At 52.9% G+C, this 24,741-nt stretch overlaps 1 protein-coding gene across 1 annotated transcript in view; it reads left to right on the top strand.

Annotated features, from left to right (window-relative positions):
• CRACR2A (calcium release activated channel regulator 2A) overlaps positions 1 to 24,741 on the top strand; it is a 117,078-nt gene that overhangs the window by 52,896 nt on the left and 39,441 nt on the right. Inside the window, exons 4-8 of the mRNA XM_024733124.1 lie at positions 625 to 736; positions 1,832 to 2,003; positions 5,635 to 5,781; positions 20,016 to 20,106; positions 23,706 to 23,801. Of these exons, the coding sequence (XP_024588892.1) occupies positions 625 to 736; positions 1,832 to 2,003; positions 5,635 to 5,781; positions 20,016 to 20,106; positions 23,706 to 23,801 (618 nt within the window). The remainder of the gene's footprint in view (positions 1 to 624; positions 737 to 1,831; positions 2,004 to 5,634; positions 5,782 to 20,015; positions 20,107 to 23,705; positions 23,802 to 24,741) is intronic.

Here is a 24,741-nt window from a genome sequence, read left to right as displayed (position 1 = left end):
ATTCACTCACTGAGTGACCTTGGTGGGTCAGCGGCCCTGGTGGGGACCTTCTGCTCCCCGCTTTCTTTCTCTACCTCCCTCATACGTTTTACTGAATGCCTTCTCTGTGCCGGGTACTGTGCATTTATCCTTTACATTCATTATCCCAGTGACCTGGACCGCACCGTGTCGTGCAGGCATTATCCTACACGGGGTTCAGTCCCATGCAGTTCTGGTCCTTTACGGCTGTGGACAGTGCCAGTTTTGAAGTCAGACCTGGATTTGATCCCGGCCATGTCACTTACGGGCACGGATAGGTCGTTTAACATCATCTGTAAAAGGGGGATAGTAATGCCCACTTAAGAGAATTGTCGTGAGAATTAAACGCAAACATATACGTAATAAATTATATATAAATATAGTAATAAATGTACACATGTTTACTTATAAATCATCCCGCAAGTGGCCTACCACATGAGTAGGCAACCAAGAGATGGTGGATGTCCTGATATTCAGAGGAGGAGAAGGGTGGTGAGGCTTCAGAATCTGGCCTCTGGCTTTTGTCGGCGGGGCGGAAGGCGCTGCCCGCCTCGGCAGCCGTCCGTGATGAGCGGTGTTAACCAGCGTGGTCTGGATTGTTTTCAGAGGCTGCATGAGGAGCTGCCCCTCAGCCTGGAGGACCTGGAGGATGTGTTTGATGCCCTGGATGCTGACGGCAATGGCTTTCTGACCCCAGCGGAGTTCACCACTGGATTTAGTAAGTTCTGGTGGACGCTGGAGCCCCAGGGTGTGGGTTGGCCTAAAGCCATATAAGGGGCATCCCTGCCCCACCAGCTCTGAGGGTCCACGGAGCACAAGCTTTCCTGCCTCCTGAAGTTTCCAGGCTTTGGGGCATTTGGTCTCTTTTCATGTGTCCACCTCCGCTGCTCACACCACTGCCCCCTCAGTGCCCACCACGCTGTCACTGCCAGGTCCTCTCCTACTGGAAAGTGGCAAGGAACGAGCAGAGAAGCTCTGGCAGGAAGGTCAGCTTAAGAGGGAGGCTGAGATGGGATTTCCAGCCTGTCCGTTTCTGCCGAGATACCAGTGGACAAGAGTGGGAGGCTTGTACGGCTCGTTTCGACCTGAGTGTGGCTGAGTCCTCCAGGTTGAGGGGCAACAGATTTCAGAGGAATTTGTAAAGGGTTGGAATGGACCAGTCGTTCTCAAGGTGACCAGGAGGAAAAACAACTGAGATGCGTGAACAAGATGAAAAAAAAGAAAAACAGATACACCATCAGATCCAATACTGATCAGATATTGATTAGAACAAGTATGGGTCAGATAAATCACCATACATCTGCCTCCTTCAAGGTGCCAGGTATTTGCCTGGAAGTATCTGGTGTCTTTCCTGACCTTCGGGAATTTATAATTGAATTCATACAATTGAATTCATTTACATTCATGTAAATGTGAAGCACAGTGACGCTGGCGGCCAGGATCACTAGGTGATAACACAGAGCACAGGCAGGCAGGCCGCTCGAGTGCGATAGGGGAAAGGTCTTGTTTAGAGAAGAAATCAATGAAGAGATGATTCTAAGCCGGCCTTTCAAAGATTAAGAAGCACAAAGGTGCCGTAGTACCCGCCATGTGCTCTGCCTTTCCCAGATTCTAGCATCTCTGGCAGAATCTCATCCAAGTAGGAGAGACATGAAATCCAGAGCATGGCCTCCAAGGATCGTGGCTACAGGGAGTCTGGCCTCCCCTCTTCTCCTCTCAGCTGAACCTCAATCGATTCCTGGCAGCTGAGGAAACAAAGGTCTTCCTGGGCGAGTGTTGCCTAATCCAGATCTTGTGCCCGTGCGTCCCCCAGGTCACTTCTTCTTCAGCCAGAAGCCGAGTGAGGAAGAGCACCTGGCCCAGCTCCAGGAAGAGAAGGTGTATCAGACCAGAGGGTGTGAGGATCTGGGTGACATGGACGAAGATGAGGAAGGCCAGTTCCAGATGCTGATGGACAGGCTTGGAGCCCAAAAGGTTTGGGAAGAGTAAGTGGCGACTGTGGTCTGGGGGATGGAGCCCAGCCTAGGGGCAGCCTCCCCATCTGTTCTGTCCAACCTTAACGCCTACTAAGCCCTCAGCCAAGCCCTGGGTCCCTGCTTCCAGCTAGGCCACTGGCCCCATGCAGCCTGCCCTTGGCCGTGACCTGTCTGTGTCAGGGTCTAGGGCTCTGCCTCTGTTTTTTACATTATTTTCACTGGAAACGCTCCTATCCCCTGATCTCCCACACTCCTTCCTCACCCCCTGCCATCCACAATCAGTACAGTCCTTGGCTTAGCCTTGCTCCCTGAGGGCTGCCCGCCCATCAGAGGGCTGTGCAAGGGTTGAAACCCTTGAGGGGTTCGGTGCGTCCCGCCTAAGGCTTCCTGTCACCATCAGCTCGCCAGCATCTCCACCTCCGCTGGGTCTCTGGGACCGCAGTGCGTCCCACGTGCTGTGCTCCTGCCAAAGCCACCTTACACGGAAGCGTCTGTGCCTCAGATCCCTGAGCCGAACCAGCCCTGTTCTGGAAGCCGAGGTGGGAGGTGAACCTGTTTTTACCAGCTCATCACTTGGGTGATCAGTAACTCAGCTGAAAATTTTAGGTGGCTGCCACTTCAAACCAAACGTAATACCCCCATTTTTTTTTTCTTTTTTGCAAAAAGTGTTTTGTAAGAAAGAGACACATAGATGTAAACCCAGACCTTTGCCATTAATTGAAATGAAGTCAAGTGATGTTGTAGCTAGTGGAAACCAGAGAGTCGCCCGAAAAACATGGAATAACTTCCGCCCCTTGCCTTTTTGTGTTGGGGTCTCCAGGTCTTGGGTTGGGTGTGTGTTTCATGAGTGAGGGGGGAATGGCCTGATGGTTGGAGCTGATGTGTCTGGAGCTTGGGAAGAAGAAGACTGTGGAGGAGGATGATAAAGGGGAAGCAAGAGAGAGGGGCCTTCACACAGCATGCAGGCCAAGGAAGTATGTGTAGCTCCCAGCATCTTTTAGGCTGTGGCAGAGTTGAGACAGGCTGGCAGAAGCCTGGGCAAGCCAGAGGGGACATTAGCTCCACTGCTCCAAGGACAAGAGACCAGAGCCCAGTGACCATGCCCATGACCCCGTGAAGGCTCGTCCTGGAGGAGGGGACAGGAGAGGGCAGTGCGGGCAAGCCAAGGGACTGTCATGAAAGACAGGCATCTCTCTGCCCACCCATCACTTCTGGACCGCCACCCTCCTGCAGGGCTCTCAAATCAGAGTTCACCAGAGGTTTCTCTGAGGACATCAGACAAAGGCCCGTGCAGGGCCGAGCCAACACGAGAGCTCCTGGAGAAGAGAAGGCTCTGGGGAAGCTTCCAAGAGTGGTCGATAAAAACCCACACACAGGAGATGGTGCCCGGCCACTGTCATCCTCCTTGAAGTTAAACAAGAAGGAAGTGGAAAAAAAAAAAAAAAAGAAGGAAGTGGGCTTTTGCTGCAGCGTGAGGGAAAACGGTCCAGACTGTAGGACCCCAGATGAGGAAACAGAGGAGGCTGGAAAACTTCGGAGGTCTTTAAAGATCTCACCGACCAAGATGGTTTGTGTACTGTTCTGGAAGCGGGGAGATGGATGGACTGACCACCCAGAACCCTTTCTCACCGTGCACCCCTGTATCCTTCCAAGAGAGTGGCCTTGGCTTTGTCCAGAAGTGGTAGACAGAGCACCTGGGCTCCCGGCTTTTCTCGGTGCTTCGACTGGCTGAGTGATTTGGCAGCTAATTGGCCTTGGCTTAATTTTCATCCAGCACTGAGAGACATCCCTTCTCCAGAAATCTGGCGGGAGGTGATGTGGCCACGACTAAGAGGTTCAGGTAGCTTTGGAAGAGCGTCAGGTAGGTCTGCAAATCTCACTGGAGGCTCTCACCCTAATGGTTCTCTGCCAGGCCGCAGCAGGAACCCAGGGGATGGGAGCAGGCAGACCTCGGCCAGCAAGGTGCATCTTGATTTTATAATGCCTTTACCTTATGAGGGGCAACCTGCCACAGTGATGGGAAGTCATCGTGGTATCTCCCAGAGACCCTTTATCTCTGAACCCTTTGAGCAATCCCCATTGTATCTACAGCCCAATAGAGCGACAGCCACTGCATGTTCTGTATGGGGGAAAATGGACATTTTTCTGGGAGACAGGAGGCTCCTTACCTCCCCTTCTCTTGTTTCCTAGATCTCTTATGTCATCCAGATCAGTGCTAGGTTTTCAACAAATAAATACTTGTTGGGTGGATGGATGGGAGGATGGATGGGTGGATGGATGGATGGATGGATGGTTGGATGGATGGGAGGGTGGATGGGTGGGTGGGTGGATGAATGGATGGATGGTTGGATGGATGGATGGATGGATGGATGGATGGTTGGATGGATGGGAGGATGGATGGTGGATGGATGGATGCTCTAGATGAGTTGGTGGATGTTTGGATGGAATGGAGCAAGGGAAGGAAAGAGGGAAGGAGGGGTGATTGGATAGATGATCAGATAACTGACCGGAAGCAGGTGCATTTCTCGGCGGGCCTCTTCTCTGCTGGGTGCAGAGAGTAACACTTACACCCCAGGCACATTACTAACATGGCTCCATCAGGTATCACTTTTGAGTAAAATTTCTCAGATGTAGTGCTTGTTACACAGCACAAGGGATTTTATTCTTTATCCTGAGGGTCCCCAGTTGTAGCTGCCTTCAGATCACAGTGGTTTTAGAATTTAATGAGTGAGATCAGATCACCCTCTGGCTCTCTGTCTGATCACTGGCCGTAGACTGTTGAGTTTCTCCAGAGACAGAGCAGGTCCATGGGTGTGCCGCCTCCCGCCCCCACCCCCATCACCGTGACCGTGGCCCGTGTGTCTCCTCTGCTGAGCGCCCGCGTGCCTGTTGGGGAGGGAGCGGTTCTAGGCACGCCACTCTGTGTCTGTGCCTCTCTGCCGGCCTCCGTCCTCCGACTCTCCACCCATCTCTCCGTGTGTGCACACATCTCTCAGGCTTGCTCCTTCCCTTGCTTTCTCCTGTCCGTCACGCCCGCTGCCTCCGGGCCCCAGTGGGCTGGTGCATCTTCCCTTCCACTCCCTGCGGTGACAGCTGCTTCCTGCCATCCGTCAGATGCCACGTCCTTCGCTCTCAGCTGGGAGGCCCATCCCTCCCGGGGCGACAGGCTCGCTGCTTCAGCTCCACGGCGCCTGTCCTCACACGCGCTGGGCTCCCGTCCTCCCGCTGCCTCCTGGCGTTTGGAGATGCTCCTGGCCCGCGGCTGTGTGTGTGCAGCACCGCCGGCTCATCGCGGGAGACAGAAAGCAAAGCTGTTGAGCGTGGCCCTTAGGAGGCCAGCACGACTCCTGGCTCCATCACTTCCCAGCGGAGTGATCTGAGACGGCTCACCTCACCCCTCTGCATCCGTCCCCTCCCCCGTAAACGGGGGTGTTAGCAGCACCTGCCTCACTGGAAGGTCAAATGAGCAAACGTGCATAAAGCAGCCAGCATGCGGCAAGCGCTCAATAAATGTCAGCCGCTGCCGTCGCCGTGCTGACGGTGATAACGTTCTAGCCGTCGGTGTCACACCTGGGACCCCGTGCGTCCCATGAAGCCTCGCGTCCACGCTCCCACCCTAATGCTCCTTTTTCTCTCACAGTGAAAATGATGTCAAGCAACTCTGGCTGCAGCTGAAGAAGGACGAGCCTCACTTACTGTCCAACTTTGAGGATTTCCTGACCAGAATCTTCTCGCAGCTCCTAGAAGCCCACGAGGAGAAGAATGAGCTGGAGTGCGCTCTGAAAAAGTGGGTACCAGTCTCAGCCGCCCTCTGTACAGACACGTGCAAACCAGACACACCTCTTCTGTCTTATATTCGGTGACGCCACCTGATGACCGTCCTCCAGAGCGGGGGCCGGGCCTGTGGCCGTCCCCGGGTGTCTATTTCTAAGACCTCACTCACATTTATTAGGCCCTCACCATGTGCTAGGCGCGATCCTAAATTCCTACACAACCCATTGGGATATTTATCATTATCCACAATTTACCAATGGGAAAGTCGAGGCACTGAAAGGGTAAGGAACACGCCCCCGGAACACACAGTGTGTGAGCGGCAGAGCCAGGACTCAGAGCAAGATGGTCTGGTGTCCGAGACCCATTAGAAACCACTGTGTCTGCCTTGGGGCGGTAAGGCCCCAGCCTACAGGACCTACCCCCATCTCTGGACCAGCCCCCGGCCCTCCTGCCGTCTCACTCCCGTCATGGTCTTAAGTTTCTCCTGCTGCCCTCCTGGCCCCGGGCTCTCTCCAGATATTTAGTGCTTTCTAGAACTCCTCCTGTACTGGAGGACGCCGCCCCAGGCAACGTGCTTGGGACCTGAAGGAGCTGCTCGGGAGCCAAGCCCGAGTTGGCCAGGCCCCGGGCGCCGCAGGTGCGGACCTGCCAGGCGGGTGTCCCTTGGCCTGCGGGGACGAGTGTACCAGCGGGGCGCTGTGCTTGTCCACACTCATCAACGAACGTTACAGCGAGGAGCTCGATGTTGTGACCCACAGCGTGCGGACCGCTGTCCACGCCCCACCCTGAGCTCCCTTTCATCTCATGCCTCCCCCCATCAACTCTAAAGTAACTTGCTGAGGCCCACTGGCTATACACAGGTCTGGAAGAGGACCTTTCGGACCCTGAATTATGAGCAGTCGTGGCCGTGTGGTGCTGGAGGGAACGCGGTCGGGCTAGAGGAGTGTTCAGAGCATTCTGGGGTGAGGCTCCCAGGGCTGGGAGAGAGAGGGGTTGAGGGTATACGCTATAGAGCCTTTAGCTGAATAAGCTGTGAGTCAGAGCTGAGTCCGAATCTTGGTTCTGCTGCTTACTAGCTGTGTGACTTAGGCCAAGTTACTTAACCTCTCTGAGTTGCAGCTTCCTTATGTGTAAGATAGGGACAGTAATACCCGTGTCATAGACCTGTGAGGATTACATGTCAGCATTTAGAACAGTGTGGGCACTTAGTAAGTATTCGATGAATGTTAAAATAATAACATTTATTACTATTTTAAATAAGTATGTCTGTGAGTCTTGGAGGATTTGCCTGGCTGAAGTGGAGAGCTGGAGGTGAAGTATAAGGATCCCTTTATCCTTCCAGACAACACAGTGTAGAGCTTTGCTGTCGAAGTCTAGTCTATGGAATCACCTGGAAGCTTCTCAGGAATGCAGAGCCTCAGGCCTCGCCCCAGGCCTACCGACTCTGCGTTTTAACAAGATGTCCCGGTGCCTCTTGCGTGGATGTGAGAAGCAGGCCCAGGGAATCAGGAGCTCTGGGTCAGAGTCGTGTGTGGCCCTCCAACCAGCTAGCTCTGTGACCTTGCTCTGGTCTCTTGGCCTCTCTGAGCCTCGATTTTCTCACGTGTAAAATGAGGCTTATTTTCTGCCCCTCACCACCCCCACTCCCGAGTCCAGCACTGCTCACCCCAAGGAGCCACAGTGAAAGTCAGGGGCACCCCCAGAGGGGACGGCTCCCTTGTTTCCTAAGGAGACGAGGGCCGGAATGGCTGCAGTGACCCAGCTCGGGGCCCAGAATCTTACCTGCAGGGGGCCCCTCTGCTGGCCTGCACTTCTGCAGGGAGAGACTTACTGCAGAGCCTCTTGGGCCATACATCCATCTCTAAGTGGCCTCCATTCGTGTTTTGGTTCCAATTCAATGATGGTTAAAAAGTTCTTGAGCTGAAAGTCAAGGTCACTGTCAGCTGCATGGTCGAAACTAGCTCAGCCAGGAGTTGCAGTCGTCTGTGCCCATCCTCCGTTCATATGCCTGCCAGCTACCCCTGCCCCAGGTCAGCTGATGGAGTCCACTCCGGCCGGAGGACTCGGGTGGGCTCGGGGCTCACTGAGCTCTCTGGCAGTCCTTTTCCCAGAGACCTGTAGCGAGCAGAGCACTGCAACAGGAGACAGGAGCAACCTGAGGTCCTGCCCAGGCACCGCCACTGACCAGCTGTGTGACCTCAGGCAATGTGCTTTACCTCTCTGTGCATCTGTTTCCTTACCGGCAACATTCGAGAACGGGATTGGTGTTGTTCAAACTTTCTGATTGTGACTGGCCAGAAGACACGCGCTTGACTTTGCAGCTCCCACACACTTGTGTGTGTGAGTAACTGAGACAAAAGTTTCATGAAACGTGTTCACCCTCGTGACATGTGACGGGCCCGGAGGTTTTCTCTTAGAGTCTCTTGTGTTCTCTTCTCTTCTGTTAAAGAAAGAAAAAGGTTGTTCACATCTTGTTTCCAGGTTCCTCCTGGACCAGGGGATCCCTGAAGGTCCTTGCAGCGTAGAAGTCAAAGAAAAAACTGAAACCCCAATGGGATACAGAATAGTTAGATGGGAGGTTTTACAAATGGTTCAGCATGAGGCTGAGTGATTCTGGGACATCTAGGAGGCGAGTTTGGGGGTTGGGCTTGTTTGCAGGAGGGGCACCCTCTGGCTGGTGAAGGGAGAGAAGGGAAGGTTTGGGGCATCGTTTGACTTGGGCAGCAGTCTGGGGAACCCTGACTGTCAAAGCATCTCCCAGTCTCCGCCACGAGCCGGTTGTTCAGTCCGGGGGCTAACACGTCACTCCATCTGGGAAATGAGCGCTCGTCCCAGAGAGGGCGACGAGACTTGCCTGCTGTGCGCAGCCGAGGGCTGGGCACCGGGCTACAGTCGCGTGTGACCAGTAGCTGCCGTGTAACGGGCACTTACTCTGTGCCAGGCTGAGCTGAGCCAACGGAGCACAGAGTCCCCGTCTTTGAGGAGTTTACGATCACACCAGTGAGGCAGAGCCGTAAAAATTCTGCCGCACAGCCGACCAGGAAGTCCCCGTGCTGTTGAAACACCTGACAGCGTGGCCATTGGCAGCAGTGGCCTCAGCTGCCTCCCCCTTTTCCGAACCACACACCTCATTTCTCTGTCCCACGGGGCCCAGAGACTTGCGACCGACGTGGGGGGAGTCCTGGTCCCAGGTCCCCAGCCTAGCCGTGTCCCTCAGGGTTACAGTTTCACTGCAGTGAGTGAGAAAGGCCCCCCTGCGGCATCCTCCAGGGTCACCTCCAGCCTCTAGGAGGGAGGATGCAGCGGGGGCAGTGCTTGGGCTTGACATCTTGAAGCTGATGTCCGGAGGCCCAGGCTCTAGGGCAGTGTCAGAAGCAACTCCAGGCCTTTCCTCCCGGCCGTGTATTTTATTTTCTGACCCTGCATGTCGGGAGCAAAGAGGCAAGCCTGGGGGCCTTCAACCTCCCACCCTCTTGCCTTTGGGACAGAAGGTGAGAAAACCTCAGATCTGAGTTAGACTCTGGGTTCAGTGTTTGACACTGGCGCGTGTCCACTGAGAAGCAGCCACGGCCCGGCGGGGTGAGGTGGGGGCCAGGTGGAATGCAGGGCCCTGGGCTGGTGCCCAGCTCGTCTGCGGCACCTCCAGAGTGGACTGCATTCCCTCCACTTCCCTCGGAGGAGGAGAGGGTCAGATTGCAACCGAGCCGCTTTTCTCTGTGTGCACCACGCAGAGGCTTGGCGAACCTTACATTTTACCGTGGGAGGCGTGGTTTGACGTGAGGAGGAACTTCTGGCCGTCAGAGCTACGAATTCCTTTGCCACTGAAAGCACCCTGCCCAATTATGTTGATCTGGAAAAAAAACCTTGAGCTCTCCAGATGTAGAACCATGCTGCCTGGAGGCAGCAGGAACTTCAGACCTTTCACCAGTAGGGGATGCTGGGGCCCTACTCCAGGAGGGCCCCGTTGCCTTGGTCTGCGGTGAGGGCTCCAAGTCTGCGCGTATAAAATATCCCAAGGGATTCTGACTTTGGACCCGCGTTGGAATCTGCCAGAGGAGTTGCCCTGGTTGAGTTCCTTACCAAGATCTACCGCGGAGGATGGGGGTAAGAATGGATCAGGCTGTGTCTGGGGAGTGCTTTGAGCTCTTTGAAGAAAAGTGCTTTCAAGATCAAAGGCAGCCCTCTCAGTCTTCTGCAGCTCGGTAGCCTGTTCTGCATCCTCGGTGGACCACCCTTGGCCTTGACAAGTTTTCCGATGCTCCCCACACCCTCACGGGCATCAGTCCCTCCTCTGCGCAGTCTGTCCTTGTCCAAATGATTCAGGCCTCGGGCAGTTTCTCGGGAGTGGGGCTCTGGGAGGGCTTCGCCTGCAGCTCCCACCCGGCCACTATCCTGCAGCTTTCTGTCTAGACCAATTTCCCTCGGCTCTGCAAGGGTGTCCAGACCAGGAGGGAATGTGTCTCACAACCTGACAGGCAGCCCAGCCGTGATCCCGGCACCTGACACAAGCCCGGGAACTAGTGTTCTGTGACGTGTGTGTGTGTGGGCGGGGAGGTCATCATTTCCTTGGCCTTGCTTCCAGGTAGGGCAGCAATTAAAGCCTCGTACGCATGGCAGGTGGCCCTCATGCACCACTTGTGACGAGCCTTAGCTGTGTGGTTCTTGAATGTTAGCTTGTTTCAGAATGACCAGGGACTCTTGATTAGAGAGTAAATTCCCAGGTCCCTCCTCCAGGGGGTCTAAATCAGTGTGTTTTGGGGGCAGGGGACCCAGCAATGTGCATCTTAGCACACGTTCCCCAGGGGTTCTGATGCAGGCAGACCCCAGACCCCGCTGAGAAATGCTGCTCTAGCCTGTTTCTCCAGAAGGCACCAGCCTGCAAAAGGCACGCCCAGGAGCCCTTCCAGTCTATAATTCCACTCCTGTTCTCAGCGTGGAGGGAAGTTCTTGGGGAGGGCTGCAGGCCATAAGGCCACAGCTGAGCCACGCACGTGTCCTTGTATTGGTATATTATTATCGGAGGCAGAAGCTCACTGTTAACTTGGCCCCGAGAGCAGCTGGAAAGGTGAGGTCGATTTGTGTGCTGTGTGCGTACCGCCGGCATGCTCTGTAAACCTGACTGATGAGAAATGGTTTGCTTTATCGGATGGGATAAAGCTGCAAAGTTGGTTTATACAAGGCAGCAGAATCTAACTGGGGAGAAACCATCCATCTTGAAAATCCAATTGGCGATTTTACAGCCTTTGCAGAATTTTCTACAAACTCTTATGTTTGCCTTTCATTCACCTCCACCCTCATCGTGTGGGGCTGGGTGCCTGTGAGAGAGAGAGCGACAGGCAGAGACAGAGACAGAGAGGCGTTAGAGAGACTGAGAGAGACTGATTTCACTGAGAGAGACTGATTTCAGGGGAACAAGGGAACCCTAAGTGGGTTTTTCTAGTAAGAGCCTCCCTTTGCAGCCGGAGACCGCAGTTGCGTGGGGAAGGCGGCAGAGGGCAGTGGTGAGTCTGAGGCCCTCACGACTGTTCTCATCCCCACGGCAAAGCTGGCGGAGGCTGAACTTGCTTCCATTTTCTTCTCCGGCAAATAGCAGACTCGTTGAGATGTTTCTGGCCCAGGGTCTTCAGTCCGTGATCAGAACGTGAGGGGCGGGGGCGGGGGTGGAGACCCGGGAAAGGGGGCAACCTCCAGACCTTCGGCCCCATTCCTCACCCCAGGGCGTGTTCACTCCACAATTGACCGACCCCAGAGGGAATTTGGATGCTGACAATCCTAAATGCAGAGGTTTGGAGTTGTCAGGTGTTTTTTTTTTTCTTTTCTTTCCTTCTTTTTCCTTTTTTAAAATTTTTATTGGAGTATAGCTGATTTACAATGTTGTGTTAGTTTCAGGTGTACAGCAAAGTGAATCAGTTATACATAGACATATATCCCCTCTTTCTTAGATCCTTTTCCCATATAGGTCATTACACAGTATTGAGTAGAGCTCCCTGTGCTATCCAGTAGGTCCTTATTAGTTATCCATTTTATATATCGTAGTGTGTATATGTCAATCCCAATCTCCCAATTTATCCCCCACCCCTTTCTCCCCTGGAAACCAGATGTTTTCTACATCTGTGACTCTATTTCTGTTTCGTAAATAAGTTCTTTTGTATCTTTTTTTTTTTAGATTCCACAAATAATATCGTATGATATTTGTCTTAAAACTGAGGATGGTGGGAAGGCAGTGTGGTACTGTAGTTGCACATGGGGTGGGAGTCGAGGCCTGGATCCTTCCCCCACTCTGGCCCAAGGAACCAGGTGACCACACACGGGCCACTTGCACTGCCCCGATCCTCACTTCCTTCACATGGGATACAGGACACTTGTCTGTGATGGGAGGGGAACTCTTCCTCTCTCTGCATCTGCCTTTCCCCAGGCTTTGCAAACCAGAGTCCTGTGGATCGGACCACTGTCGGTCCACACGGAAACACATGAGATCAGAGCGACTGCTCTCCGAGGCCAGCGGCCATTTCTGAAGCTCTGCTTTGAGTTCAAGCTTCTGAAATTTATCTAAACTGTAGAAGAATGCCATTTGTTCTGTTCAAGGTTAAGACTATCCTTTCATTTAGGGAAGGAAGATGCTGCTTTTCTTCCTGGAATGATTTCAGCACACCCTGCCTAGAGCCTAGAGGCGGGACCAGATGACTTTCTGAGACCCTTTGTTCCTAAGTGAAGGCAAAGGAGAGAGGGAACAGGAAAAAAATATGTTGACCAAGTAATATTCTATAGCAGAAAGGCTCGGCCTGTGTGCCATTAGCTGGAACCCCGGTGGAACTGAGTATTAATGCTCTGTTCTAGCCTGGTACCTTGACTCCCTGTGTGCAGTGCACTTTGTGAAGCTTAATTAATTTCCACAGTACCTGTGGGAGGCTGGCAGGGAAAGTCCTTGCTCGCTGCAAATTCTCTCTGAAGGCCTCTTTGAACTTAAGCCTTGTATTGACACGAGCATCACTACTTCCGGCCCATTTTGCTTCCCACGTGTCCCATCCTTAGATCTCCAGTACCCCTGATACCATGCACGTGCACACACCACCCCCCCCCCCCCACACACACACAGTCATCCTTCTGAGAGGGGGCATCCACCACAGTCAGACGTCCTGGGTGGCACTGCATCCTCGAGGTCAGACCTGGGCCTCTCACCCTGGCTTTCAGTAGGTTCCATCCTTTTCAATCCATCACTACCCTGGCAGCATCCCCAGTATGTAATTGCTCTCCTTCCCCCCACTGTTGAACATCTCCCTTTTCTGGACTCAGCCTTTCTTAACCTTTCCCCTGATAACTCTACACCCGCCCCACTGCCGGAGCAGGTAGCTTCCTCCACTTAACTCAGCCAAGGCTGTGTGGTCACAGAATTATGTCGGCTGGAGCTCAGGAAGGCACCATGGGGTGGGGTTGGCACCGTGGGGTGGTGTGTGGCCTCTTCTGCCTATTCCTTTCCTCCACGCCACTTACGCGTGGACTTGGAGTTCATAAACGCTGAATTCCTGGTGGGCAGAGACCATTCGGTAAGTCTAAATTACGTTACCCAGAATGTTGTTTTATGAAGTAGTCAATCAATGCTCGTTAATGCTGGTGGTGATGTAATGGGTCTGCTAGACCTTTCCACAAGCATGATCTTACTAAGTCCACATGATTTCTTTCTTTTTAAAGTATTTTTTATTGGCGTCTAGTTGATTTACAGTGTTGTGTTAGTTTCAGGTGTACAGCAAAGTGAATCAGTTATACATGTACATAGATCCACTCTTTTTTTAGATTCTTTCCCCATATAGGCCATCACAGAGTATTGAGTAGAGCTCCCTGTGCTATGCAGTAGGTCCTTATTAGTTACCTGTTTTATATATGTGGTGTGTATATGTCAATCCCAATCTCCCAATTTATCCCTCCCCCCCTTACCCCCTGGTAACCATAAGTTTGTTGTCTCCATCTGTAACTCTATTTCTGTTTTGTAGATAAGTTCATGGGTACCCATTTTTTACACATGACTTCTTTCTAATACAGGTATTACCATCTGGTTTTCCAGATACAGAAAACCTCGAGCTCATTGAGGTAATGTGACTCGTCCAAGGCCAGAAAGCTTATAAATGTCAAAAGCAGGATTTGAACCGAGGCCTTCTCACTCTGGCCCTAATGAGCTCTGAGCCCACTGTAGGTGTCAGCAGGGGGTTAAGACCTACACGACCCTGGACTACACAAGAGAGGCTCCGCAGCTATCACAGTGAGACAGAAGGGAGAGGATAAATAATTAGTGCTCGTGACTCTTACTCACTCTCCCTGGCTCCTTCACACATATGTCCCCCGCCCCCCTGAGAACTCACGTCTCTCTCCCTCCCTTCTCTTATCTATCTCTTCTCTGTCTCCTCCTCCCTGTGTTGTTCAAAATAACTAGGCATAGATATCATAGGATGAAATCATTAGACACTGTCCTGGGGGAAGGGAGTGTTTTCAGAGTGGTTAATAGAAGACAGGTTGCATATTTATGCTCACATGTAATTAATTGATAGCTCAGAGAGCTCCATTACACACTGTTCTCCTTGTGTTCAACATGTTTACCAATGACATGAATTAAGGGAGATATGGAAGAATATTTTGTAGTAATAAAAAAAAAGGTCCATCCATAGAGAAGATACAACTAATATAAACCTGTATGTGCCAAACAACATAGCAAAACACAAAAAGCAGAAACTTAGAAAAACAAAGAACATTTGATAAAAACAAGACTTTAAAAGCATTTTAAAAGTTTAAAAGACTTCAACAAACTTATCTCAAATTTGACATATCAGTCAAGCAAAAAGCACATCAGAGCTTCCCTGGTGGCAGTGGTTGAGGATCCGCCTGCTGATGCAGGGGACACGGGTTTGTGCCCCAGACCGGGAGGATCCCACGTGCCGCGGAGCGGCTGGGCCCGTGAGCCATGGCCGCTGAGCCTGCGCATCCGGAGCCTGTGCTCCGCAACGGGAGAGGCCACAACAGCGAGAGGCCTGTGTACCGCAAAACAAACAAACAAACAAACAAAAAAAAGCACATCAAATATACAAAGTGTTTGAAACCATCAACCAGCAAGCTTGATTTAAGAGATGCATGGGGAGTTGTGTGCCTTGCAGTAGAATACACATTCTTGTTATAGAACTTATGTAAAAATTGACAATATGGGGATACAAAGGAAAGGCTAATAGATTCCAAAAAGTAATCCCTTACCAATAAAGTTTCTTACTATAATACAATAAAACTAGAAACCAACAGTTTATATATTTTTTAAAATGCTCTTCCTTTTTTTCTTTTTAAAAATATATTTATTTATTTTATTTATTTGGCTTCACAGGATCTTCGTCATGGCACACGGGAGCTTTAGTTGTGGCATGTGGACTCCTTAGTTGCAGCGTGCGGGATCTAGTTCCCTGACAAGGGATCAAACCCAGGCCCCCTGCACTGGGAGCTCGGAGTCTTAACCACTGGACCACCAGAGTAGTCCCTAAAATGCTCTTCTAAGTAAATCTCAGATAAATTAAATAATCAAAACCAACATTATAGGTTATTTAGATTACATTATGATTGAAAACTTAAAGTATCAACAGCATTTGGAAGGTCATTGAATACACTGGGCCACCAGTTGGGATCCATTAAGATAGTGACAGTTGAGAAAGACGGACTGAATCTAACAGGCATAAAATCTAACAGAATCACATTTGAGATCTTGCCAAAATCCAAAACACCAATGGCCAAAGCACAAGGTGGGAGAGATATGATTCAGTCACACCACCTTTTTCTTTGTTTTTTAAATTAATTAATTAATTTATTTTTGGCTGCTTTGGGTCTTCGTTGCTGTGCATGGGCTTTCTCTAGTTGTAACGAGTGGGCTTCTTGTTGTGGTGGCTTGTCTATGCTGTGGAGCACAAGCTCTAGGTGCATGGGCTTCAGTAGTTGTGGCACGTGGGCTCAGTAGTTGTGGCTCATGGGCTTGGTTGCTCCGTGGCATGTGGGATCTTCCGGGACCAGGGCTTGAACCCATGTCCCCTGCATTAGCAGGCGGATTCTTAACCGCTGTGCCACCAGGGAAGTCCCTCAGTCGCACCATCTTTAAAACAAAAACCGTCACTCTGCCATCAAGTTTCGAGGTTTTAGTCGACAAATGGGTTCAGCGTTCATCAACTATGTGATGTGACTGCCCAGAAAAGTGAATGTGCTCTTAGGCTGCATGAATAGGTAGGCAGCGACTAGAGCAAGAGAGATCTAATCTGCACCGATCAGCCCTCATACACTGGGCATTCAGTTTGCGACGCTATGGCTTGAGAAAGCTCAATTAGAGCCCATTCAGAGAAGAGTAAAGGGGATGGTGAAGGGACTTCCAAAAGAAAAATTCCATGTGAGACATGGCTGGAGGAAGTGGAGAGGCATGACCGCAACCCAAGGCTACTCCTTGACGTCTTAATGCTGTTTTAAAATATATGAAGGGTTATTACACAGAGGCAGGATAAGGTCATAGAAAGACACATGTCTATGAGCCAGAATAGTCCATAGATGAAAGAGCTGCTTAGAGATCCAGCATTCCCTCTCCCTGGAGGTGTTCTAACCCAGTCTGGGTAAATACTTGGTGGAGATATTGTGGCGAGGATTTTAACCCTGGAAAAATAGGTGGTTGGATCAGACAAGCCTTCCAACCCCGAAATTCTTCAATTCCCCTGGAATCTGGTATTTCCTGCCATGTGGTCCGCCCATGCACTTCTGAGTCTGGTATCCAAAGTCTTAAATTTATTTCTTACGGATTTTCAGCATTCACATTTTGAGCGCAGGCCCTGTGGGTGACATCAATGTCTGAGTGTTCGTAACCTAGTGAAGACAGCATAAACCCAAAGGAAAGAGTAGTTCAGGACTTTGAAATGCTCACATAAAGACATATGGTGTCCTCCGAGGTCAGAGAAGGGGGTCACTGCGTTGGAACAGACAGGGAAATACTCATGGAGAAGACTTCAAAGTCTGTGTTTGTGTGCGTCAGGCAATCTGAGTGGTTTTAGAAATAGTGGCAACAAAGGGGTGTATAATAAGCAAACATAATCCGTTGCCTCTTTCCTCTGATGGCAGAACGTGGTAAGCCCGGCTGGAGCACCATAAGTCATACGCCCAGATTTTTTTTTTTTTTTTGCGGTACGCGGGCCTCTCACCGTTGTGGCCTCTCCCGTTGCGGATCACAGGCTCCGGACGCGCAGGCTCAGCGGCCGTGGCTCACGGGCCCAGCCACTCCGCGGCATGTGGGATCTTCCCGGACCGGGGCACGAACCCGTGTCCCCTGCATCGGCAGGTGGACCCTCAACCACTGCGCCACCAGGGAAGCCCTGCCCAGGTGTTTTGAGAGTGTCTCTAGCCATTGTTTCTCCCAGAAAAATAATTTCTCTGCAGCCCCTGCTCACACACAGCCTGCATCTCGAATGGATCTCGTTCCGACAGGAGGTTTGATTGACTAAGCTTCCTGTTCTTCATCTTGCTGATTGCTTCTGACCCTTTCCAAACCTAGCAACCCTTTTATTCTTGAAACAAAGACCCTCCTCCCCTTGGAGAGTGTTAGCCCTTGCCCCCCGCAGCCCATGATAATAATTACGATAATAAATAATCCCTTACATCCATTTAGGACTTTGCAGTTCAGATACCTTGCAAACCTGCTCTCTCGTTTGGTCATCGAGATGATGCTGGGAGGAACCGGGGGTACAGGTACTACTTTGGGATCGGAGGAGGTCTTCTGCCCTCTGAGCTGGTTTGGTGATGGGAGTGGTGGGCACAACACCTTAATGATCTCATTGCCGGGGCTCGGGTGTCCGGCCCTGGGTCAGGGCTCATCCTCTGAAGACATTCAGGCCTCGGCAGCCTACCAGGATGCTGGCTGGTTTTGTTCAAGAGCGTTTGCAAAGAATGAGCTCCATGTCTGATCCAGTGTGGGCCCAGGATCGCGGATGCCCGCCTGCATCCCAGGACTTCTTTGTGGTGGGCGCATCCTTTGTGTTGAGGGCTGGGAGTAGGTGCCATTCAGAGGCTACATCTCTCTTCCCCCCATTTGTTTGTTTGTAGCAATTTGCAAAATGACTTACTTCACGACTAACAGACTGACATGGGAGCACGAGAAGCATAGAGTTTATTAATTTAATCCAATAAAACTTCAAGTTAATATAACACATTTAATGGTAATGTGGAATTAATGCTCTGCACGGTTGTTAGGCCTAAACGGTCACAGCTTATGTGCCTGACTGTAGCTAGCGTTGCTTTGGCAGCGTCAAATCCATTTTTAAGTTTTTCTCGTATCACTTTATTAGTTCCCTGGTGCTTATATAGTTGGAATCATTGTCTCTAAAGTTTTCCTGGATACCGTTTACCACGTAGCATTGGAATTTCTTCCAGCACAGGAAGATAACTCCAGGCACCAGGGGAAGACCATCTCTGTTTCTGAAATTTCCTTTCCACTGTATCATTTCTGTCCCTGAGGTGTCCCTATGCAACAGCAGGTGCCTCGACTCCTTATTTCTTGCCAAGGTTTTCTTGTAATTGTCATGGGGTAGCTGAGAACCAAAGTAACAATGCAAACATTTGTCATTTACCAAGAAGACAGTCCTCACTCAAAGACGTTTGTTACTCCTGGGATGGGAAGCCCAGTGATGAACACAGAGCCTTGGCTTGGAGGAGTCTTGGAGAGCTGTGTCCTCTTGCTGAGCACACCCTGGGCCAGTGCCATACTCACTCAGAGTCGGGTTTGTGGTCTTGGGGATACAACCAAGAAAGGGAACTCAGACAGGTGAGTGACCTTGACCGTGCAGATCCACACCGGTTCCCTCGTCTGGGTCAGCTGTGTGGTTTCTGTAGAACTGGAAGGATGCCAGTCAAAATGGCAGCCTGTGCATGTGGTGCACAGGTAGCGAGTGAGGGAGGGGCAGCCTCTGGGCTGTGGTGCAGCCTCGGGCGGCGGGGGAGGCCTGGCGCTGGACTGGAGTCCCAGGGGGACTTGGGGATACAGGGAGGTGGGACTTTGAATGACGGAAGGCTCAGGGGAATGAATGCTTTCCTATCCTTGACGTTTTCTTCCGAAATCTCTCCGGTACCTCTTAGAACCGAGAACCAGGGCTGTTTCTTCAATTATAAACGCCTCCATCGTTGAATAAAGAACAAGGCAGTGCCAGCTTTTGAGTTTAGAATGGCAGGTACCAGAATTGGCAGTAGGTGTGTATATTGCAGGTTCAAAGCAGCCCTGGAGAGCTATGACGTAAGCCTGCTTGCTGGAGCCTAGAGTTTCCTTAACAGGACGGAGGGCAGGGAGCGAGGGGCAGAGAGGACCTTCCATGCCCGGTCAGAGAAGAGGTGTAGAGGTGCAACCCCCTGGGAATGTCACATGTGATCATCTCCAGTCTTGGTTCGAATGCTAATACCTGGTCCTTCCCGTGCGAACTTGGGGGAGTACTTGAAGGAGGATCTATTACTGGGAGAGAAAGAGGAGGCATCCCGGGGTGACCCACAAACCTTGTCCCCAGAGCCGTATCTGTCTTCATCTCCATGTAGGAGCAGAGAGGCCAGCTACGTACTTCCTGTCCTGCGGGGCTCTTTGGAGTAGGAGGGGACGCTGAGAACCCAGCGTGTCACTATTGCCATCGGCATTTACCCAGCTTCACCCTTCCCATGGCCCTGTGCCGAGATGGGTGAGCCCTTGGACAGGTGTGGCCCCCTTCCTTTCTAGGGGTATCGTGATGGTGGCGGTGGTCACCACCATGGAACCCTTTGAGATCCTATGAGAAATGAGGGTCACGCAAAGTTCAGCACATAGTTTCCAGGAGTGTACAGTTAAGGTGGTGCTGATGGAACCAGGTAGAGAGAAAGCGCCCAAAGTGGGAAACAGATACACCAAGAAACCACGCAGAAAGGAAGCCCACACCACACACCTTTATGCTGTCAGCAGGCATATAGGGATCAGTGGGCAATAGGACGGTGAGTGTCACAGAGGCTGCGTGGATTGGTGCTGAGATAAAGCAGAGGACAGGAAGGTGGACCCAGGGATGCCTGGGAGGGACAGCTGGGAGATAGGAGGATGAGAGGGTCCTGCTGGGCCTCAGTGGTCAGCTGATCCCGGGGAGCTGACCCTGCAGCCTTGGCTGACCCGACCGCCATGGTCACCCACGCCACCCAGAGCTCCACTGGGGGATAAAGGCATCTCATCGCGCTCTCTTTTTGTCACCTGTGCAGGAAAAGTGCTGCCTATGATGAAGAGATCCAGCACCTCTACGAGGAGATGGAACAGCAAATCAAAAGCGAGGAAGAGCAGTTTCTCCTGAAGGCAAGAGTCCATTCCCGGGGCTTGGCTCTGCGGGCCGGGCTGCAATACCACCTGCTCTGAGCACGCCCTCTCCCCAGCCCCGGATCTAAGATTGCAGTGCCGCATGGCGCTATTGATTTCCTGTTTCCCTGCTTTGTTTATTTTTTTCAAGGCCATTGTCACCTTCAAATATGGCATATAATTTCCCGGTTTATTTTTATTGATTGTGGTCTGTCTCGCCCTACTAAGATGTAAGCCCCAAAGAGCAGGGATCTTTACCTTTTACGTACTAATGTACCCTCAGCACTTCCACCGTGCTTGGAGCACAGCAGGCAGGCGTTCAACAAGTAGTTGTTGAATCAGTGAATGAATGAACAAGGAATCAATGCAGAGAAGGATGGAGGGGCTTTACCAGTTGAAGCAGCCTGAAGCCTGGCTTGACGTTAGCTGCTCCCGAGACCTCCACGGCAAGCCTGCACAAACGCGACAGCCCGTGCCACTCCACGCCCAGCAGCTCCCCTAAGGGGACCCTCGTTAGAGCCGATGCTTCCCATCCTTTCCCCTTGGAAACCTAGGAATTTTAATTCCCAAGACAACTCAAGTGCCACTCTTCTCGAATTCCAAGGGGGAAAACGTAAAACTCACATTCCTGCTCTTAGGCACTTAGCCTTCCACCAAGCCCCGTTGTTTGTCTTGGGAGCTCAGAACTGGTGAAATCCCTTCCTGTTCCAGGCTAAGCAGGATCCTTTAGGGGAACATAGTCATCAGACGGAGCTACAGGAAACTCCCTCTTATCCATTTTCGGATTATCCACTTGTTGGGTTCTCAGCGGAAAAGTCTTGGAGTTGAAAGGTGGCCTCCTGTCTTAGTTCGGGCCATTACAAAAATATCATGACCTGGGTGGCTTATAAACAACGAACACTCATCTCTCACGCCTTTGGAGGCTGGAAGTCCAAGATCGGGGTGCCAGCGCAGTCGGGTTCAAGTAACAGCCCTGTCCCGGGTTGCAGGCTGCCAATTTCTCTGTGTCCTCACGTGGGCAAGCAGGCTCTCTGGGGTATCGGACAAGGGCACTAATCCCACTCTGGTGGGCTCTGCCCTCGTGACCTAATCGCCTCCCAAAGAGCCCACCTCCTTGGGGCCATCTCCTTGGGGTTAAGTTTCAACGTATGAATTTTGAACATAGAGACCCCGTCACCGGCTTGCTGCCTCTAAAGGCTGAACCTGAGCCGCTGTCACGTTGCTCCCCTGCTCCTTAAGGCAGGTTGGTCTAAACCAGCGTTTCACTTCATTCTGCCGATTATTCACACCACGGCCCCATTTCTTATCACAGACGCCCTTCCAGCTGAGAGGGCGTCAGAATGCTTTCCAGAAAAAGCCGGTTGTGTTCTCCACCCAGAGCCCTCTGGAGGCTGGGCAGTATTTCCAGACCTCCCCCTCGCCTTCCTTTTTAGAGTGCTAATGCGTCCTGGCTGGCACCGCCCTCGCCCGACATCCAGCCTTAGTGAAGGCGAACAGGCAGAGAGAACACGCATCTCCTCACCGAGCGGAGCCTACGGGGGCGGGGGGCTTTTCCGGAAGCCTCAGCCTTACCCCCACCCCCCGCATCCCCTGCAATAGTAGACCCGCTCCCTTTACCCCAGTGGCTTTGTGCACAGAGGGGCCGAGTTCTGGGGGGGGTGGGGGGCGGCATTCGGCCCCCTCCCCCCCACCATGACTACAAGTCAAAGGTCATAGCTAAGGAAAGATGCTGCTTCCAGAAGCAATAGGTGGGTCAACGCCTGGGGACTGGGAACGGAAAGAGGTCGGGGCTGGGGGGGGGGGGCGGAATTCCAGGGCAAATCTGCCCCAGTTGGGGGTTCTGACCCCGCTGCCGCGCCCCACCCCCCAGCCCGGCTGCTCCCTTCTCAAGGCCTCTGAGCCCCAAACGCCTTTCAGGCTCAGCTCTGCGATGTATGCTGTTTGCGTACGCGTGGGAGCCGTGAACACGTGTTGGCCGTGCTGCGAAGCCTTTGGGCGCGCAGGCGTGGCCTGGCCCCGTGTGAGGTTGGTGGTCTACAGTTCATGACAGCTTGAGAGGCTGCACCCTCTGGCCAGCTTGGCGCTCGGCATCTCACTGGCCGTGACCCCCTCAGCACTCTGTGCCCGGCAGGGCCGCTAAGATACTCCGTCTGGCCTTTGCGGGGCTGCCGGCATCAGCTGGGGGTCCTGGAGCTGCTCGCCCCACCCCCAGCCAGCGGGGTGGACAAGATTCCCTGCAGCAAACGTTGGGAGCAGAGGCTGCCTGGTCATACCCTGCCTCCACCGTCAGGTGTGGCCGACACGAGGACGGTCACAGGCTCCCCCCGAGCCCCGCTGACCTGTCCAAAACGGGCAGAGAGGACTTCCCTGGTGGCGCAGTGGTTGAGAGTCCATGCAGGGGACACGGGTTCGTGCCCCAGTCTGGGAAGATCCCACGTGCCGCGGAGCGGCTGGGCCCATGAGCCATGGCCGCTGAGCCTGCGCGTCCGGAGCCTGTGCTCCGCAACGGGAGAGGCCACAACAGTGAGAGGCCCGCGTACCGCAAAAAAAAAAAAAAAAAAAAAAAAAAGTGGGCTGAGGAACGAGGTGGCGTCCCCAGATGAGGGGCTGAGGAAGAGCCCTGGGCTTTGACGGGGGCTGCTGTCCCCTCACCTTGCTGCTTCCAGACAGGGCTGCCCCCTAGGGCTGAGTCTCACCACTGTCTTCCTTGGGGAGGTGTCGTTCCACATCACGGAAAGCCCGTGGGGCTCCTGTGGTGAGCTATATGGAGGCTATGATGCTTTCTTCTCTTCCTACCTGGCCTGCGCCGCGGCCATGCCTCGGACAAGCAGAGAGCATGTTTCCCAAGAAACAGCGACGTGGAAGAAAAAAGCAGGGAGGCTGGGCAAGGCAAGGGCTGGACCCCAAGTCTCCCGCTGCCCACTCAGGGCCCTTACACCGGATCAGGCTCTGGTGAGAGTGTCAGGCATCCTGCCAGCTGCACACTTTCCTCTTTGTCCCACGACCAGGCCCCTTCCCGCTTGCATCACTGGGGTCTCCGCATCCCTGAGTGGGGAAGGCCGGTTCTAGGGCAGGGGGGAGGGGCTGTGGAGCTCACGGGAGAGACCCCCCCCCGGGGCTTGGGAGCCCTCCGTCCCAGCGGGGACACAGCGAGGGCGTAGACCCGCCTGAAGGAGGAAGAAGTGGGGCCCCTGTGTTTTCAGAGGGAGGGCAGTTTAAAGGATTGAATGACTGCGCCCAACATGGACAGAATAAACGAGCCGGAAGGACATTCCATCTTCCAGTGGACAGACAGGAGCCTGAGGCCTGAGATTCCAGCTCAGCCCCTGTTCTGTTCCCCGTTCGGTGCCCGCCCACTAACCCACGCTGCCTCTCCTGTGGGAGGCGGTCATCCGACATGTCATACGTGGTGGGAGCTGGCGTTGGGCGCACTCTCCATCCGCCAGGGCAGGCGGGTGACCAAAGCCCTGGGATGTGGTGGGAAGACCCCAAAGGATGGGCGGGCCCCTCCCTGCTGTTGAGCAGGTTCAAGGTGGGGGGAAAAAAATCTCCATCCCGGTGCATCTGGGCCTCATGTGTCCTTCTTCCCGGCTTGGCAGGACACGGAGAGGTTCCAGGCATGCAGTCAGGAGCTGGAACGGAAGCTGTTCTCCAAGGAGCAGGAACTGGAGCGGCTCATCCAGAAGCAGAAGCGGGTATGTTCGTGTCCGTGTCCTCAGAGCACCTGCCCTGCACTCCATCCCCTCCTGTGGCGCTTGCCCACGTTCCCTGCCATTCACTTAAGGACTCTGTTTTCTTAAATCTGAGAAGAACCATTTAGTTGAACAAAAGAGAAAATCTGAAATCACAGGTGATCCCAAGATAAAGCCTTTACTCTCCAATGCCTGGTGTTTAACTTTGGAAAAATTGCCAAGAATTCTCCCAAGTATCCCCCGCAGGCATCGTGGTGTGATTATATAAGCCCAGGAGCCGCCAGAACGCCAAATCGTTACTTTGTTTCCTGCATCCTGTGTGAGAGATAAGGGGGATGCTGCGGTCACACACACTGATATCTGGGGGGAGGCTGCAGACCGTGAGGTCTTCCTGCCAGGAGGGCCAGGGATGCCTCCAGCTGGAAGAGCAGGTTGACCAGGACAAAGGTCAACTTGTCCATCCCCTGTCTTCCCGTGTGCCCGTACGAGGTGCGTCAGCCTCCTTTGGGACAGTTCCCGTCACCACGCAGGGTGGATGCAGACACCAGACGCGCCCCTGATGCACCTGAGTCCCCAGAGGCAGGCTGGGTGGTGTCCCAGGGTCCACCCACTGTGGCTGGGAGCGCGTGGCTCAGGACCCCAGGGAGACGGGTTACCTAGGCAAACCTCGCGCCCACAGCCTCGTCTCCAAAGCAAGGGGCTCGTAGGAGAGAGAGGCCCGGGTGCCGCTTGGCCTCCTGTTTTGTTTTGTCTGGTGCTGGAAGGCATCCAGCCCTGGACAGACCCAGACACATTGGTTCCATTTGAATAGAAAGGGATATTTTTAGCAGCACATTAAAATACACTTGAAGACACCCCCATGCTAAGGCTGGAGACGGTCCCACTCCTCTGAGTACCCAACCTGTAGATTTTGGTTTCTCTCCTGCAGCAAGTCTCTCTCACT

Source organism: Neophocaena asiaeorientalis, unplaced genomic scaffold (assembly GCF_003031525.2).
Source record: "Neophocaena asiaeorientalis asiaeorientalis breed wild unplaced genomic scaffold, Neophocaena_asiaeorientalis_V1.1 scaffold150, whole genome shotgun sequence".
In the NCBI taxonomy this organism is placed as follows: Eukaryota; Metazoa; Chordata; class Mammalia; order Artiodactyla; family Phocoenidae; genus Neophocaena; species Neophocaena asiaeorientalis.
Note: the sequence above shows the minus strand (reverse complement) of the source record. Positions and strands in the feature narration are given on the sequence as shown.